Source organism: Chiloscyllium plagiosum, unplaced genomic scaffold (genome assembly GCF_037043375.1).
Source record: "Chiloscyllium plagiosum isolate Xiang-an unplaced genomic scaffold, Cpla_swu_hap1 HiC_scaffold_8, whole genome shotgun sequence".
NCBI classification, from domain to species: domain Eukaryota; kingdom Metazoa; phylum Chordata; class Chondrichthyes; order Orectolobiformes; family Hemiscylliidae; genus Chiloscyllium; species Chiloscyllium plagiosum.
Genome location: NW_028270146.1, coordinates 47,683,355 through 47,701,870, shown reverse-complemented (window position 1 = coordinate 47,701,870; position 18,516 = coordinate 47,683,355). Strand labels below are relative to the sequence as shown.

The following is an 18,516-nucleotide window of genomic DNA, read 5'->3' as shown; positions in this document are numbered from 1 at the left end:
ATTCTCAGATATCCAAGAGTTTACTCTGATTTCCAGCTCGGATTTCCAGAGAAACATTCCCGTTCCCGGAAATCCATTAGTTTATTCTCATTCCCGGTTCCGGATCTGCAAGGGTACATTCCTATTCCGAAGACATCCCAAATGTTTATTTCATTTCCAGCTCATGATCCCCAAGGATACATTGCCATTCCCAGATAGAGCCAGGAATTTATTCCCATTCCCAGCTCCGGATCTGCAAAGGCACGTTCCCATTGCTGGCCCTGGCGCTCGCGCTCTGGGTTCCACCCGGTTGCCATGGGGAGGGGCAGTCAATCAGGTGACGTCGCGGTGTTTCCGGTGGGTGGCTTTGTGGTGTCGTTTCAGTCAGTGTGCTCGGGCCAGGCCGGGCTGGCTACGGTTGTGCTGGACCGGAGCGGGGTGGGCCGGGCCGAGTAGGGAGGAGAGGGACCGCTCCTCGGGCGGTATTCCTGCAGCTCGGCTACACGAGCGGGTTAGCGGTGGCGAGCCGGAGAGCGAGGTCAGTAGCCAGGCAGCAGCCCGGGATGAGCGCCGCCGGCTCCGCACTGACGACAAGACGCCCAGCAGCTTCGGCGGAGCCAGGAAAACGGGAGATGAACAACGCACTTGAGCAGACGAGCCCTCTCTCTGGGGCTGGGCTTCAGCTCAACTAAAGGCTCAACTTGGGGCTTTTCTTTTTGCAGAGGGAAGGAGATTTTTTTTTCTCTGTTGGGGTTGGCGGTGGGAGGTGGTCGCCCGATAGAGGAGAAGTTATTATGACCAGCTGGGCCTGAGCGCTGCATTCGTTTTTTTTTTCCTTTACCTTTTAACTTCAACCGTGAAAATGCCAGTTCCTGCCTTTTTAAATGTGAAATAAATCACTGCTTTGATCTCTTTCGGGTAACTGGACGCTGCTCACCAGTCGCCTTTTGAGGAGGATCATTTTGAGAGTTAAAACTTGAGAGATTAAAATGTCAGCGAAGGTTCGCCTGAAGAAGTTGGAGCAGTTGCTCCTGAACGGACCTCAGATGAATGCAAGTTCAATGAGTGTGGAGACTTTGTTGGATATTTTAATATGCCTTTACAACGAATGTAGCAGCTCGCCTATACGACGGGAAAAATACATTGCAGAATTCTTGGAATGGGGTAAGCATATCCTTAAATGATCTTGTCTCTAATGGTATCGTGCTTTCAGCTGCGTCCAGATTCAAGAAACAGCTGTTTGTTTACTTTTGTGGAGCAGGCTGAGCGGAATTTCGCTGATTTTCCTGCTTAAAAATCAAAAGATGAGCCGTTCCTATACATGTGTAGGGCTAATCAAAATTCTAAATGAATAACTCAGATTTTAATGTTTTGTAATGATAGAACGTTTCCAAAAATGCTGCTGCTTTTATAAAAGGGGCACGCATCTCCTGCACTCCTTTCTGAAAATGGTTAGCATCAGTTTCATCCACTGCTGCTGTTGCAGTCTGTTTGCTGACCTTTTATTTATGAGTACTTGATTGTATGTACGTTTCACAATTCTAAGTCAGTAGGTGAGCATGTGATAGGAATAAAAGATGTGCATTTCTTTAGCTTATAAATTTTATTATGTAACTTTATAGATATTGCTGAGAGCAATCATAAGATGTTAACAGGGAAGTGGTAATAGTTTCATTATAATTAAATGACCACTCTCTTGTATGTTCACAAGCTACGAGGATTCAGTTCCCAGCCTATTCTGTTGACATAGTAAGAATCACAACTGAATGGTGAGCTATTGTATCTGTTGAAATTGATTTTTAACTCAGCTTAAAAAGGAGGCATGTATTAAATGGTAACAGTTCGGCAGCTTGCACAGTTCCTTTTCTAGGAAGGTATCTACAGTATGATTTGAGGTCTGACATCATTGGGTGGTGCTAGTAATAAGTATGATTGGAGGTTTAATATGATCATTGCTGCAAATTTCATGTGTACTATTTCAACATGTAATTGGACCATTTTCAGTCGTGAATTTCTAAACCGTTTTAAACTGCAATAATCAGAAATTCAAAATAGTGTACATGCATCTGTAAATATGTTTTTAATTATGAATGAAAATTTTTATTGTGGAATGAATGTGATCTCTAAATGAGAAGTCTTCAAATTTTCCAACGTATTTGCATGTGCCACACGAGATTAATTCAATTTAAAGATGATCAAGATTTTGAAAGTAACAACAATTTTGGTACTTACTATAGTTAACTTCTGGACCTTTTTTGTACTCCATAGATTTTTTTCCTATTGTATTAATCAATCATGCAGATTATTTAATTTCTAAGGAACCTTCACTAGTCTCCTCTTAATCCACCCATTTAGTCAGATTATGACACATTCTGGAGCAGGTGGTAACCCAGGCCTTCTGCCCCAGAGGTAGGGGCACTACTACTGTGCCAAAAGAGCCCTTTTTCACCATGTCTTAATTACTTAAGATATTAATGTTAAACATTACAATACTTGTTTGTACTGTTTACAACTGAATAATCTACCAAACTCCAAATATAAATATTCAAGCATATGAACCATTTTAAATTGAACATATAACTTGATAGTGAAACACTTCTACTTGATAGGAAGAATTTAGTCAAAAAAACTCCCAGCTGGAATCATCTCAGCAAACCTATCTGAACACCTTTACATGTACTTGTACAAAATCTTGCAGAGATCCGAGGAAGGGACGACTCCTTTTGCTTTCAGAAGGTTCAAAACAATGTTGGGGCAAACCTTGTATGCAAGTACATAGTCATGATGTACAGTACGGAAACAGACCCTTCGGTCCAACTTGTCCATGTTGTCCAGATATCCCAACCTAATCTTTGTGGACCTCTCCGTCTCTCTAGAGGCTCCTACTTGATTGCAGTACATGAAGTACATCATTGATAGGGATGAGAATTTGTAAAGATGTGATTGTGTATGACAAAAACTTAAATTTCTGGCAGACTCAGCAGGTCTGGCAGCATCTAGAAGAAAGCAGAGTTAACATTTTGAGTTCAGTGACTCTGGCAGTCCTGAGTTCACCAGCAATTTCAGATCTCCAGCATTTGCAGTTCTTTGTTTTATATTATGTAACTGGTATACACTGATTTATACTGCATGAATGTGACTTTTGAATATTTTAAAATTTCATATAGTATGAAATGTTATAATATGGACCATGAGCAGTTTTGTTGTGATTGATAAAACTGAATGGCTTGCTAAGTAATTTCAGAGGGCAGTTGAGAATCAACCACATGGCTGTGGGTCTAGAGTCGTATGTAGGCCAGACCAGGTGAGGATGGCAGTTTTACTTCCCAGAAGGACATTAGTGAGCCAGATGCATCTTTCTGACAATCCTAGTCATCTGTAGATTCTAAATCCAGATTTTATTTTTAATTGAATTCAAATTCCACTATTTGCTCTAGTGGAGCTTGAACCCAGGTCCCCTGGATATTAGCTGAGTTTCTGGTATAATAGCCTAGTGGAATTATCGCTAGGCTAAAGCCTCCCCTAGCCACTGTTGACATTCAGTAACAACGTTGTGTATTATCTGCAAGATCTGCTGCAGAGGTTCACCAGACATCTTTAGAAAGCACCTTCCAAATCCATGACCACTTTCGTCTTAAAGGATAAAGACAACATGTACTGTACCTGGGAATACTAGCACCTGCAAGCTCTTCTCCAAGTCACTCACTGTGCTGACTTGGAAATGTATTACCGTTCCTTCAATGTCACTGGGTCAAATTCCTAAAATTTCCCTTCCTAATGGCATGTAGAATCGGTGATTCACGGGACAACAAATTGTCCCATAAGTGAATTTTAAAAAGTAGTACATTATCCCTAAATATACCACGATTCATTTATCCATTACTCTTACAATTCAATTGAGAAATTCTTAATATTTACTTAAATGTTTTTGAGTAAGTGACTGATTCAATAAAGAGAATGCAGTGGATAAACTGTATTTGTATTTTCAGAATGCATTCAGAAACTTGCTTCTTGACAATCTTTGTACAAGTCGTTTGGACAAAAAGTATAGTAATGGAATCCCCCGAGGGGCTGTGCTGGAGCACTAATGTAACTTCAACAGAAGTATTATATATGTGTGTTTGGATTTCTAACTTGATTTTGTGAATGGGGAGGCCACAAAGAGGTTTACCATTTGAAGAGTTGGTTACTAGGCATTGCTTGACTTGACAAGGTTTGGAAGTGGTGTACCTGAATGGATCAATGCTGAGTCCCCATTTTTCTTTTTGATACACATACATGGTTTGAACTTGTGACACCAGAGTTTACTGATGAAAACAAAATCCGGAAGTTTTGTAAACAATGAAGAAGCGAGATACTGGAACTATCTTCACTGTAGCACTGATGTGGAGGTGCTGGTGTTGGATTGGGGTGGACAAAGTTAAAAATCACAAACACTAGGTTATAGTCCAACAGGTTTATTTGGAAGTCCTAGCTTTCAGAGTGCTGCTCCCAGTGAAGGAGCAGCACTCTGAAAACTAGTATGTCCAAATAAACCTGTTGGACTATAACCTGGTGTTGTGATTTTATTTTGAACTTCACTGAAGCAGATCATATGAAATTTTGTGATATTATTTTAATATCACTGGGAGGTTTTGTAGAAGCTTTGTACTATCATTAACATTTTCTAAACCTAAAGGCTGATGATCCACCATGTTTGTATTGACTGATGGAGCAGGCTCAAGGGAGCATATGATGTGCTCCACCTATTTCTTATGCTCGTATGAATAGCAAATTATTTCCTTGGATGGGGATTTAGCAATCTGTTGTAAATAATTTACAATTATCACTTAGAATGATGATAGTGTTTAGGACCAATTTCTTTATAAAGAAATTTTCTGTATCAAATCTTCCATCAAGGTAAAACTGGCTGCATATTTGTAGTAGTGGAAGATTGAGGGCAAGTCAATGGGAGTAGCTTTGGATAAATCTAATAAAGAGACAGCACAAACATAATGAACTGAATGTTCTTCTATGCTGTTAGTTTCTGTAGTTTTATGTAAATTAGTCACAATCAAAGATAGAAGTTCACTGAATTTCTTTTTTGACAAAAAGTCTGGTTTGAATAATGGATGAATGAAAGTTTTCTATTGCCAGTGGTTACTATTTAACAACATCAGTACTATTTACATTGTAGATCACTAAAGTTACAATATTGTACATTGCTAGTGATCTTGATCTTAGTTGGAGTGAAATAGTTATTCGTCAGTTGTCTATTTGGATTTTTTAATAGAATACCAACTCATCAAATTCCAAAATTAAGTAATGAAATGAAATTTTAATCACAGTAATCTGGAGTTGTTTATAGTTAAAATATTTTTGTGACATTAATGGGGTTTTGTCTGGCTCGCATCTGTTCCATTGTTCTCAATTCTGCATTGTAATTGTTCCACCAAAAAACAAAATCTAACTTTTTTTACAAAGTCACAGCAATACTTGAGTTAAGCAAAACTCCTAACAAGCATAATTTCAAATTGATCCTTAATGTAACACCCAGCATAGTTTTGAAATATTAGAGGAGTGTGTGTGCGATCTATTAGTGGTGGTTGAAAAGATGGTTTTTGGATTTGGTTAGATTATTTATTCACCATTATTACAAGGTAGTGAAAAAATGCAGCTGCTCTTGTTTTGAAAGTCTCATTTTTTTAATCAAGTAACATCAAAACTGCAAACATTGTGAAATGTGTGTGTATATATAAAATTTATGTAAATAGCCTTGGAATTGGGTATTGGAAAGACAAAGTGCCATGTTTAATGCAAATTTGTATTTTTAAGAGTATTTGAAATAGGATCTGATATTGAGACTTGTTTACCTTTTGATTTCCTTTGAGCACCATTATATGCGCATGCATGCCTGCAGTGCGTTTGCTATCTCAATTTTCAGATTTGAAATTGTTTGTAATTCAGATCACCTAAGTTGGTAAGTATGTTCCTGAATGTGTACTTATTGAGTGGGACTTCTGTCCTAAATACTGCAGTAGCTCCCTTTACAATTAGTTTCCAGCTCAAAAAATGACCACAATGAGGTTCCTTAACCATAAATGTAGTTGCGTTCATGTTTGGTCTCTTTATCTCTCAAGGAATATCTAAGAAATTACATCACAGCATGATTGGGACTTGAAGAGATGATGACTAACAAAAAACAGTTGTTAATCTTACTTTAAATGTGCTGCTTTGTTCTTTGGCCTGAACACATTAACAAGGCCAGAAATTTATTTACATTTGGAAGTTATGAACAACCTTTATGATTTGAAAATCTTCTCCTTATCTTTTAATTACAGATAAATGGTTCTCTTTAACCTAAGTTTTCCATTTGCAGCAGCCAATCAGCAACATACAAAAAAGATGGGAAAAGATCATGAAGCCACCCATCCAGACATGGTGCAATCACGTACATTTTTGACCCACCCCAACCATGCAAAAGCCTGGGAGAAGCAAATAAAGCAGAAAAACCTGCGGCCAATTCAGAAAAAAACTCCTTTTGTGATTCCCTAAGGTAATCAAGCAAGGCTCCTGGAGACAGTGTCAATCTGTAACTCCAATTAATCCCAGCTAACTAGCAACCTACATGCTGTAACTAGAATGCTGTGTTTGCTCAGGGATTTGTCATTTCTTATTTTAAGACAGGGAAGAATCCAAAACCATTGCATGTTTTGGCAGTTGTCGAGGGCAATACTTTCCATGCAAAAATAAATGCTGACTTATGTATAGTAAGTGTTTTTATGCATAGTTGGTGGATCCTTTGTTGCTATTCATAATCAAATAACCTATTCAAACTAACTGTAAATGATTTATTTTTAAAAGAATCAATCATGTCCCCTCTAATCCTGCATTTTGAAAATTAAATAACTCTAGCTATTGTACCTATAGAGAAGGACCAAGCTTTTAACATTTCTGGTTGATGAGCTTGTATCAGAAGTTTCTGCTTTTGTTTTAGATTTTCATCATCTATATTTTACTTTCTGCTGAACCAAGGTTTGAGGTCCAACATAATTTTGGGTGTTTTTCCAGCATGTTGACAATTATTATCAATCTGTAAGGAATAGAGGTAGACACAATATTTCAAAGTGAGATGTGAAAAATATTATGCTTACGTAGTTTTTATATTCCATAGTCTCAATGAAGAAACTCAAAGTGCATTTGCCTTTCTGTAGTCGCTCCACACATTGCTTAATGTACTTTTTTAATGAGTTGTGACAATTGGGTCATTGACTACCTTGATTGTAACCAGTTGGTTTTTTTTTCAAATGTAACTGAAATTTATTATTACAATATGCAATTTTTATAACAAAATTTGATATGAAATGGTTCGATTCCACTGAACTGTCAAATTATACCAAGTCTAATGGTCATGTTTGTAATTGAGCCAATGACTAAGTTATATTTTGTTTTGCAATGTGCAGTGGTTCAATTTTTGAAGAAATAAGCTGCAGAAAGTAAGAACTACATATTGTTTATAACTGTTGTTTACTTTGTAAGATTTGTGTGAAACTAGGAACTGATTGGCTGTTAGTGAAAGATAATTGTGGTGGGTTGGGTGTTCAGTTTTAACTTTGGCCTGCTTTTCTGCAAGAGATTGATGCAATAAGTATTTGTTCAAAAGCTGCTGTGCCTTCAAATACTTCAAAAGTAATTTAATTGTATTTTATAATAATAATTTTCAGAAAGCATTCTTTTGTTTATGGTGGACATTTTTCTATAAAACTACTGAACTGCCAGTTTAAAATTTGCACTCTGTTGTCTTCTCAAAGTAGGAAGTATGTAGACAATCCAGCATGATAGTTTGTTTAGCATATACAGCCACTAGCATTTATTTCATACCATTGAAAAAGCAAGAGGACACAATACACCTAAAGATCAAAGGCCACTAAATTGCATCAAATTGTTACTTTCTAGATTAATGTTAAGAGTGTAAACACATTCTTTGGATTTCATCACTATGGCATAGGCTATGAGTACTTGTATGATTTTTTGCTCTAGCAGTTCAGTTTTTGCTTACTCATTCCTGTGGTGTAAGCATCATTGGCAAGGCCAGCATTTATTATCCTTCCGAGATTGCCTTTGAGAGGATGAGTTGCTTTCTTGAATTTATGCGGCCTATGTAGTACACTGTATTGTCAGAGATGAAGTTTCAGGATTTCGACCAAAACTCAGTGAAGTGATGTTGTGTACAATTCAAGTCACAATGATGTGTGATTGGAAGGAACTTGATGGTGGTCCCATGCATCTACTGCCAGAGTCCTCCTTGATTGTACAGGTCGCAGATTTGGAAGGTATAGTTGAAAGAGTCTTGCCACAGCGTTGCAGTGCATCTTGTTCATGGTACACAGTTAGCAGTTAAGGTGTTTGATGGGTCAATCAAACAGGTGCTTTGTATATCATTGGAACTGTCTCTATCGAGGCATATGTGCCTTCCACTGCACATGTACATTGTGGAAATACTTTAGAAGAGTTGGTACAAGATGTGTTGCTTGTCCCAGAATTCCCAGGTTCTGGCCTCCTCATAACCACAGTATTTATATAGCTGGTCCAGTTCAGTTTCTGATCACTAGTAATCCTCAGGATATTAATGGAGGATAAATGGCTGATAATGCCATTGAATGTCAAGGGAAGATGTTGAGAATCTCTCTTGGCTGAGGTAATCATTGGCAGTATATGGCATGTAATTGTGCAAATCTGAATATTGTCTGAATCTCTCTGCATGGGGACATAGACTGATTCGGTGTTTGAAGAGTTGCAAAGGTCCTGAACATCATCAATGAACATCTCCTCCATTTTTGACCTTAAGGAGGAAGGTGAGACATTGAAACACCTGAAGGTGGTTGGACCTAGAACCTTGAACTCGTGCATTAATGATCTGCAGCTGAAATGAGTGGTTTCTAGTAATTACAACAATGTTCCATTGTGTTGTGTATGACATGGTGGTGTGTTGAATGAAAATAATGCTGGACTGCTCCATTGAAAGTTTTCCTGTTGCTCTGCTCAGCTGCTCCTTGCTAGATTTACACGCAGTCTGACCTCCAGTACTCTATACTGTAAGAGTTCCTTAAGATCACCATCGGCCCCAAATTCTCGAAGACATTACTGTTATATTAAAGAGCAGAAGTACTTATCCATGAAAGAAAAAGGGTGGACTGATCACATCTTTCACCTAGTTCCCTGTTTTGCCAAATTCCACTCTTGAATGCAGCAAGGTTGCATTCTATTGCTTGTTCTGATGGGAAATCAGTGTTATGGGGAAAGGGCAAGAAAGCAGATCTTCCTATTTCCTATGGTCTTATGGAGGTTTTCCCTTATTCCTGTCGACTTACACTTTGCTAGTGAACTTTGATGCCACTATTCAGTCAAATGCTGCCATGATATCGAGCAGTGACTTTAATGTTGGCTCTGGAATTTAACTGTCCTGTAGATGTTAACACAACGAAAGGACAAGTTGTCAAAAAAGTACTAGAAAACAGTGAAGAGGATGCCACGATAAGTGGCAAGAGAAGGAGGAAGTTGTGCCATCAATATCTTTAAAGTGATGAAGCAGGTTATTCTGATACTGGCATCTTCTCCAATTACATCATGAAGTTGTTTATCAACAAAATGTTTGAACACATCATAGGGGAAGCTTCTCATCTGGCCCATTACAACCAATGCAGCGCCATTAGCTCCTGGGAGATCCAGTGCGTCTGCTGCGGCCTGAGGAGCTGGCCAAGGGTGCTGTGTCAGCGGGAACAAGGGTGTGATCAGGTACACCAGCTCCAAGTGAAACATCAAATTTTATTTGAAAAAAAACACCAAGCAGTTGAATGGTCTTTTTAGAACACAGACTAAATTTGGATGAGCAGATTACCACTTTTTACTAAGACCAGGATGACTACTTCCATTAATTTGATTCAGACTAGACTGGTAGATCAGTTATCACTCATTGGATTTTTTGTGGACAGGACATACATAGGTAAATTTCCATACCATCTCTCAGATTCCAGTATTGTAGCAGCTGAAGTAACTTGGTTATCACAAGTTCTGGATCGCAAGTCATCAGTGTTGCCACTAGTATATTGTAAGGATCTAGATTTTGCAGCTTCCTGTGCCTTCAGCAATTTGCTAATGATGACTGCTAGCTATAATTTCAGGGATCTCCGATGGAAGCCAAGATGAATCATTTTACTGAGGGCTTGTGGCTGAGGGTGGTCATAAATGCTTCACCCCTTATTTATTTGTGCTGACTTGTCAGGTTTCCTCAGCATCTAGGATGGTAATCTTTCTGGAGCTGCTACTTTTGATTAGTTATTTAATTGCCCTATATCACTCATAATCAAATGTAGTCAGATTGCTGACCTGTGATCTGAATAACTGTTTAGCTGTATCTATGTTGCTTTTGATGTTTAGCCTGGATATAGATCTGTACTGAACTTCACCAGGTTGGCACATTAGTTTTATATGTCTAATGTTGCTCCTATTATGCTCTCCTGGACTCATCATCGTTTGCTCCGATTGTTTGATGGCAGTGGTGGAATGAAGGCTATGATGGGCCTTGAAGTTGGATACAGTTCTACTGCTGATCACCTACAGGGTCACATGTCCAATTTTGACCAGCTGGATCTGCTGTGATGACATTTGACACAGTGGAGACTGTTTTCCATGTGATGACTGGATTTTGTCTCCACGAGAGTTATGCGGTGGGCACTCTCTCTAATACTGTCATGAGCGCATCCATCTGTGACCGAGCTTGGTAAAGATGCGTCAAATTGTTTTGTTTCTTTTGATAATTTTATAGTTTAACATTGTTCTAGGAATGGGATGACTGCGTATATTGATGATGGACCATCTAATTAATCTACTGTAGCCTTGCTGGTGCTTCTGTAATGGTTTCAGGTAGGGGATTCCAAGGTATTTACCAATGAGAGTCAACATCTGTGGTGGCATAGTGGTAATATCACGGACTAGCAAGCCAAAGCTCGAGGCTGGATTCAAATCCTTCCAAGGCACACGGAGAAATTTGAAGTCATGGAGCTGTATAGGCATGGAAACAGGCCAGTCGGTCTGACTTGTCCACGTCGACCAGATATCCTAAATTAATCTAGTCCTGTTTGCCAGCATTTGGCCAATTTCCCTCTAAACCCTTCCTATTCATGTATCCATTCAGGTGCCTTTTAAATGTTGTAATTCTATTAGTCTCACCACTTCCTCTGGCAGCTCAATCCATACACCCTTTGAGTGAAAAAGTTGCATCTCGAGTCCCTTTTAAATCTTTCTTCCCTCACTCTAAATCTATGCATTCTAGATTTGGACTCCTTACCCTGTGGAAAATACCTTAGTTATTCACTCTGTCCATGCCCCTCATGATCTTGTAAACTTCTATAAGGTCATCCCTCAGCCATCAACTCTCTAGGGAAAATAGCCCCAGCCTATTCAGCTTCTCCCCATAGCTGAAACCCTAATTTCTGAATCTTTTCAAGTTTCACAACACCTTCCCTATACCAGGGAGACCTGAACTGAACATAGTATTCCAAGGGTGGCTGAACCAAATATAGCTGCAACATGATTTCCCAACTCCTATTCTCAATGCATTGACCAATAAAAACAAGCATACCAAAAGCTGCCATCACCGCGCTGTCTCCAGTTTCAGGGAGCTATGAACATGCACTTCAAGGTCTCTTTGTTCAGCAGCATTCCCCAGGACCTTACCACTAATTGTACAAGTCCTTCTCTGATTTGCTTTTCCAAAATGCAGCACCTCACATTTATCTAAATTAAACTCCATCTACCACTTCTTGGCCCATTGGTCCATCTGATCAAGATCTCATTGTAATCTGACGTAACCTTCTTTGTCCATTACACCACCAATTTTGGTATTGTCTGCAAAGTTACTGACCATACCTCCTATGTTCGCATCCAAATTATTTTTGAATTCCAGAACTTTTTATTGACTATAAAAGGAGTTAGTCTGATGGACACCAAGTAACCATTGCCGATTGTCATTTAACACCCACAATTGCTCCTTTTTAAAGGAAGGAAATTTGCTGTCCCTTCTGATCTATCCACATGTCTTCAGTTCCACAGAGACATGGTTGATTCTTAATTGCTTTCTTGGGCAACTATGGATGGCCAATAATTGCTGGCTTAGCCAGTGATACCCACATCTGCAGGTTTTGGAAAGCATTGACGTGACAGTATTTGCACAACATTGCTAATGCCTTTCACAGTAAAAGTTAGGAAGGGGAGTGAGGCATTCGGAGTAACCTTGATCAGTTCACTATATTGCATCCTCTAGCCAGTGATTCAGAAGGTCGATGTTGAGTTCAGTATGTTAGATTGTGTCAAGCCTCTTGAGTGTTGTGGCTACACCCATCTAGGTGACTGATGAATATTTCTTTGCTGAATTGAGCCTTGAAGCTTTGTGTAGAGGGTCTAAAGATCTAAAGATGGAGCCTTGCATTGCTTTTGTAGCTACCTGTCACTTGTTTCCCAGGCCCTGATGTAGACTGGTGGGAGCTTATTATTGGAAAAGCTAAACTGTGAACAGCTGCATGCCTGACTTTCTGATTGAGGGAAATTTGACGATACTTGTGACAAGGAACTATCACTGAGGAACTTCTGTATTGATGCTTGATACTTGACAACTAGATTTTAAAAAAATATCCTCACTGATGTCAGTTTTGCTGAAGTTGCTTGTATACAAGGGTGATGAAGTGAATTCAATGCCACAAGGCAGCAATGCAATGACTGTCATCATTTATGTTTAGCAATTAATTTTGAAAAAATAAACAAAGTCAAGAAAACTTGTCATGGCTTTATTTTGTTAATTTATAATATTTCTCTGTAGTAGTTAGTAAGTTTCACACTTTATTGCTGCGCATAATGTGTATTGTTTTGTACTAGGAGTAACCATCCTATGAAGTTTATTAAATTTCAGAGATGGTTTGCATGATAACATCTAAACTAATAGTTTGTAGTATATCTCCAAGGCATCAGTGAATTTGGTCTATTTTTAAGTACTTGTTGAGTCTCTATTTGTTCCATGACTTGAGAATCTAATAGTGCCAAGATTTGTGTAATTTATTATTCTAGAATAAGAGCAGAAAATGCTGGAAATATTTGGGTCAAACAGCATTCGTAGAGAGAGCAGCAGATTTAGCATTTCAGTTATAAACTTTACATCAGAACTGACCAGCCACTAACCTGAGACTGATAAACTACTTTATTTTCCAGAGCTGCTGAATATCCCCATCAATTTCTTTAATAATCTAGACATTGGGATGATACCAAAATTGGAGGTGTCATGGACAGCTAAGATTACAACGGGATCTTGATCAGATGAGCCAGTGGGCTGTGAAGTGGCAGATGGAGTTTAATTTAGATAAATGTGAGGTGCTGCATTGGGCAAAGCAAACCATAGCAGGACTTGTACACTTGATGGTAAGGTCCAAGGGAGTGTTGCTGAACAAAGAGAACTTGGAGTGCAGGTTCACAGCTCCTTGAAAGTGGAATTGCAGGTAGACAGGATAGTGAAGAAGGCGTTTGGTATGCGTTCCTTTATTAGTCAGAGTATTGGGAGGTATGTTGTGGCTGTACAGAACATTGGCTAGGCCACTTTTGAAATATTACATGCAATTCTGGTCTCCTTCCTATCAGAAGGATGTTGTGAAACTTGAAAGGGTTCAGAAAAGCTTTACAAGGATGTTGCCAGAGTTGGAGGATTTGAGCTCAAGGGAGAGGTTGAATTGGCTGGGTCTGTTTTCCCTGGAGCATCAGAGACTGAGGGGTGACCTTATTGAGGTTTATAAAATCTTGAGGGACACGGATAGGATAAATAAATGAAGTCTTTTCCCTGGGGTGAGGGAATCCAGAACTAGAGGGCATAGGTTTAGGTTGAGGGGGGAAAGATAGAAAAGAGACCTAAGGGGCAATTTTTTCACGCAGAGGGTGGTACATGTATGGAATGAGCTGCCAGAGGAAGTGGTGGAGGCTAGTACAATTGCAACACTTAAAAGGCATCTGGATGGGAAATGAATAGAAACGGTTTGGAAGGATATGGGACGGATGTAGGTGAGTGGGACTAGATTAGGTTGGGATATCTGGTTGGCATGGACCTGTTTGTCCGAAGGGTCTGTTTCCATGCTGTACATCTCTGACCCTATAGTAATTAAGAGCTTTACATTGATAAAATTGTTGCTGTTCTTCACTTTTGCATCAAAATTTAAATCTTTTTAGTTCTGGCACCAGTTTAATAGCAAGAAATTCTTTATTTTTTGCTAACAGTACTGAGGTTCTTGTAATTTTTGAAGCCTTTTGGCAAACTCAATGTACCTTTTCAAGGTGCTCTCAGGCACCAGCATTGATTCTCAGGAGGGAAGATGGATTGTGAATTACTATGCAAAAAGGAAACCTCGACATACTGTAGCTCCTTTTATTTATTATAGAGCAATTCTAAACATTTTTGAACCTGCTGGTGATATCTCATGGGGGATAGGATATTTCTGAACTTGGTCTTATCTGGAAATGTCTGAAGGCTTTTTTCATAATTAAAGTGCTGGAAAAGTTCAGATCTGGCAGAAGGGAGGATCAATTAAAATTTACTAGTTGAGTAAGACTTCTTTGGAGCCCTTTTACCTTTGCACAGACTTGTTCACAAAACCTTTGGAAAATTGGTTATAGCTGACCTTTCCTTTTGAAATTGCTGCAGAATTGGTTTGGTATATTCATTTGTTTTGGATAGTTTATTTATGTAAAGTATTAAAAGAATAAGATAAATTCAGATTGGGTTTAAACTATTTCAAATTAACTTTTTAAATAGTTTACATACTAACATGTTTTTCAGAGGACAAGAATGTTCTTTAACAATGTTTTCTATCCTGTAACGTAATTGTGCTAGGCATCAGTCAGGCATTGTTTTCACCTCCGTCAGAATCTGACAATAGCCAGGTGATTTGCCTTCTGTTTTCTACGAGTAGAAATAAATTTTAAATCTAATTTAGTCATTGGTGACTTGTAGTCTTAACTGTGCATTACCAAAATAAGACGACATTAACTTGATAGCTTGAGAATGTGCTCATTCAGTGAATAAGATACTACTATTCAGTGTAGGTTGAGTCTCTCCTGCATTAAATCAGTAAAATAATTAATTTTATTAAAAGTTAAGCATCTGCTTAGAACTTGGATAAGTTTATACTTGACCTCGGAATATGGTTTCACATTTAATGCAGCAGAAACAGCTGTCTTACAATAAACATCCTACAGCTAACTGATTTGAGATTGGCTGGGTGATAGTCACATGCTTTGTGAAAAATATAATCTATCTGAACATTGCCCAAAGCAGGAACTTGACTTTCACTGACCTTTAATTTGAAACTTAACTGCTGAGGAAGTTTTCTGTGAACTGGGTGTGTATTGGCAAAAAAAAACGCAGTTAGTTTACTGGCATTTGACAATAAATATAATTTACTATCGAGCACCACCACACCTCTTTGGGAAATGTCCAAGCAAGGATAAGGGTGTGTGTATTGTTTTTCTGTATTTTCTGTAATAAGTCCTTTTTAAAAAAAATCCAACATTGAAAGTTTGTTTTTCCTATGCAAAAGGTCTCACTATTGGGGTCTTATTTTTTACAAAATCTGATCATTATTAGGTCTGTTTAGAACCACACTGGAATCACTATATAAATTACTAGCTGCATCTCAACATGTCCAAACAAGTACATTACAACATAAAAAAAATCAAAATTTTCAGTATCTTCAGTGCTGGGTTTTTCTGCAGTGAGTGCTGCTTTGGGTACGCTGAATGTAAATGGGAGTTTAGGAAGTGGGGGCGTTCAATGATGAGGGGTAGGAGCACCCTCCAGTAATTGGCTGTTACTTTACTACAGGGTAAGAAGCTGGTTACAAGAAATTTACTCTATTGATTCTAGTTGTAATAGTTTCCAAAGCTAATGTTTGGAAGGTCAGTTTGGCAGCAGAATATACATCCTGTGAGTTGTGCGAATTCATGGTGCAGGATGTGTCACTGGCTGCAGAAGCTTGGGCTCTAGGTTTCAGAAGTCGAACGATGGCTAAAGTGAGTGTTGTGCATCCATGAGACTGAGAACAGCGTGTATAGCTCATTTTAGGGAGGCGGTAACACTGCAGGTAGAAACATATAGGCAGAAATGGAATGGATAGTTGCCAGACAGTCTTGAGAACCAGGCATGCAGTGCAGAAGTTCCCAGAATCTATCTTGCATGGTGATTGGTTTTCTGCTTTGGACCCACCCAGTTCGGTCTCACCAAATGCATAACACTCGTTGCTATTTGAGTCAGAAATGTTAGTGGTGAGCCAGAGGATTGGGAAAGTTTCAAAAACCAATAAAAGAGAAGCAAAATGATAAGATAGGTTTTGAAGGTAAACTTGCAAGTAATATCAAAATAGACAGTAAGAACTTCAAATATATAAAAAGGAAGAGAGAGGCCAAATGGGGTACCAGGAAATAGCAGAGGAGTTGAATGAATACTTTGCATTAGCCTTGGCAATAGAAAATGCTGCTAACATTCCAAAATTACTAAATAATCACGGAGCAAAAGGAGGAAAGGAAATACATACGAAAATGATCACGAGAAAAAAGTGCTAGGGAAACTAATGGGGCTAAAAACTGATAAGTCGTCTCGATCTGAGGATATTAAAAATTGCTACAACTGATAATGGATATATTGGTAGTAAGCTTGCACGAATCTTTAGATTCTGGAAAAGTTCCAAAAGGTTGGAAAACTGCCAATGTAATACCTTTGTTTAAAAAAGGAAGGAGGCAAAAACCGATAACTATAGGCCAGTTAGTTTGATATGTTATTGGAAAAAATGTTAGACTGAATTGTAAAAGATCTAATAGCAGAGCATTTAGAAATAATTTATGTAATCAAGTAGAGTCAGCATGGCTTCTTGAAGGGGAAATTGTACTTGACAAACTGAACAGAATTCTTGGAAGTACCACCAATCAAAGCATTTCATTGACTGACTAACAGAAGTGGGATACAAGAGGCATTTTCAGGATGGCAGTCAGTGACTAGTTGTGTGCCACAGGGATATACCACAGTTATTTACATAATGATATTAATGACTTGGATGAGGAAAGTGAATGTGCTGTAGCGAAGTTTGCAGATGACAAAAAGAAGTATGTGAGGATAACACAGTCTACAGAGGATAACAGGCAGGTTCAGCAAATGGGCAAAAACTTGAGAGATGAAATATAATGTGTTTAAAATATGAGGTTATGTTCCTTGGCTTGAAGAATAGAGGAGATGAATATTATTTAAATGAAGACTGCAGAAAGCACAGAGGCATTTGAGTCCTCTTGTGTTAATCACAGAATGAGCATCCAGGCTGAGCAGTAATGGAGAAGGCAAATGGAATGTTGGCCTTTATTTCAAAGGAAATAGGGTAAAACAAATCTTGCCAAAACAATACATGGCTTTAATCAGACCATAGATGCAATATATTGTGAGCAGTTTCGTTCCCCTTACCTAAAAGAAAATGCTGGAATGGGAGGCAGTCCAGAGATGCTTCACAAGGCTGATCCCAGCTATGGAGTGACTGTCTTAGGAGGAGAATAGGTTGAGTGTATTGGACCTACCTGTTGGAGTTTATAAGAATGAGAGGCTGCCCTGTTGAAAAGTATGAGATCATTGGGTGGGGGGGAGTTGGTTCTTGACAGCTTAGATGTGCGATACTTGTTTTTCCCTTGTGGGACAATCTATGACCAGAGGGCATAATCTCTCTCTTCTCAGAAGGTAATAAATTTTGTGGAATTCTTTACCACAGGGGTCTTTAGTATATTCAAGGCTGAGAAAGACAGATTTTTAATCAGTAAGGGCATTGAAGTTTATCATTAAGGAAACAGATAAGGTGGTTAAGAGGAATATCAGTTCAGCCACGGTGGAATACACCTGATGACTTGAATGACCTGCTTCTGCTTTTTTATGGTCTTATCTCTTGAGGAGGGGAGGCGTAAGAATGGAAGAGCGATAGTGACAGAGGTTTCCTTAGGTGATCCAGTAGACATTTTTGTGACAATAAAAAAGATTCCAAGATGGTGTGCTACTGTTAAGGATATCAGAGTGGTTGCAGGAAAGTGAACAGCTCAAGATAACAGTGCAAGTTGTACGATGAAACTAGGCAGCAAGAGGGATGAAATCACAAATGCATATTTTAGGGAATTAGGGCCAAGATTGAAAAGCAGGACCTGAAAAGAGCAGTAATCTTAGAGCACTAATTGCTCCCAGTCTCATGCAACAGTGAGTTTGGGGTTAGGAGGATTAATTGTTTGGAAACATAAGGAGATTTGTAAATCCCGTTTTTAGAGGGTTTGAAACTAGCTTATTGTGGATGGATGCCTGAAGGTTAGCACAACTGGAAAGAAGTAAAGGTGGCAAGTTAAATTAATAGGCAATTGAAATAAAGGTGAACATCAACTAAGCTTCTTTTAGGCTTGCTCCTGGGCCTCGCCAAAGTGGGAATTAAAAATCCAGGCAGTGGACCATGCACG

General features: G+C 38.7%; 1 protein-coding gene across 4 annotated transcripts in view; it reads left to right on the top strand.

The window, feature by feature from the left end:
• The first annotated feature begins 380 nt into the window (after positions 1-380).
• The window catches only part of cdc42bpb (CDC42 binding protein kinase beta (DMPK-like)), a 206,776-nt gene continuing 188,640 nt past the window's right edge, over positions 381-18,516 (top strand). For 3 of the 4 annotated variants that reach the window (XM_043697467.2, XM_043697466.2, XM_043697464.2), the window contains exon 1: positions 382-1,143. In XM_043697467.2, coding sequence (XP_043553402.2) covers positions 969-1,143 — 175 coding nt within the window. In that variant the 5' untranslated portion in view covers positions 382-968. Of the gene's footprint in view, positions 1,144-18,516 lie in introns of all 4 variants that reach the window. The other variant, XM_043697465.2, reaches the window with a different exon arrangement.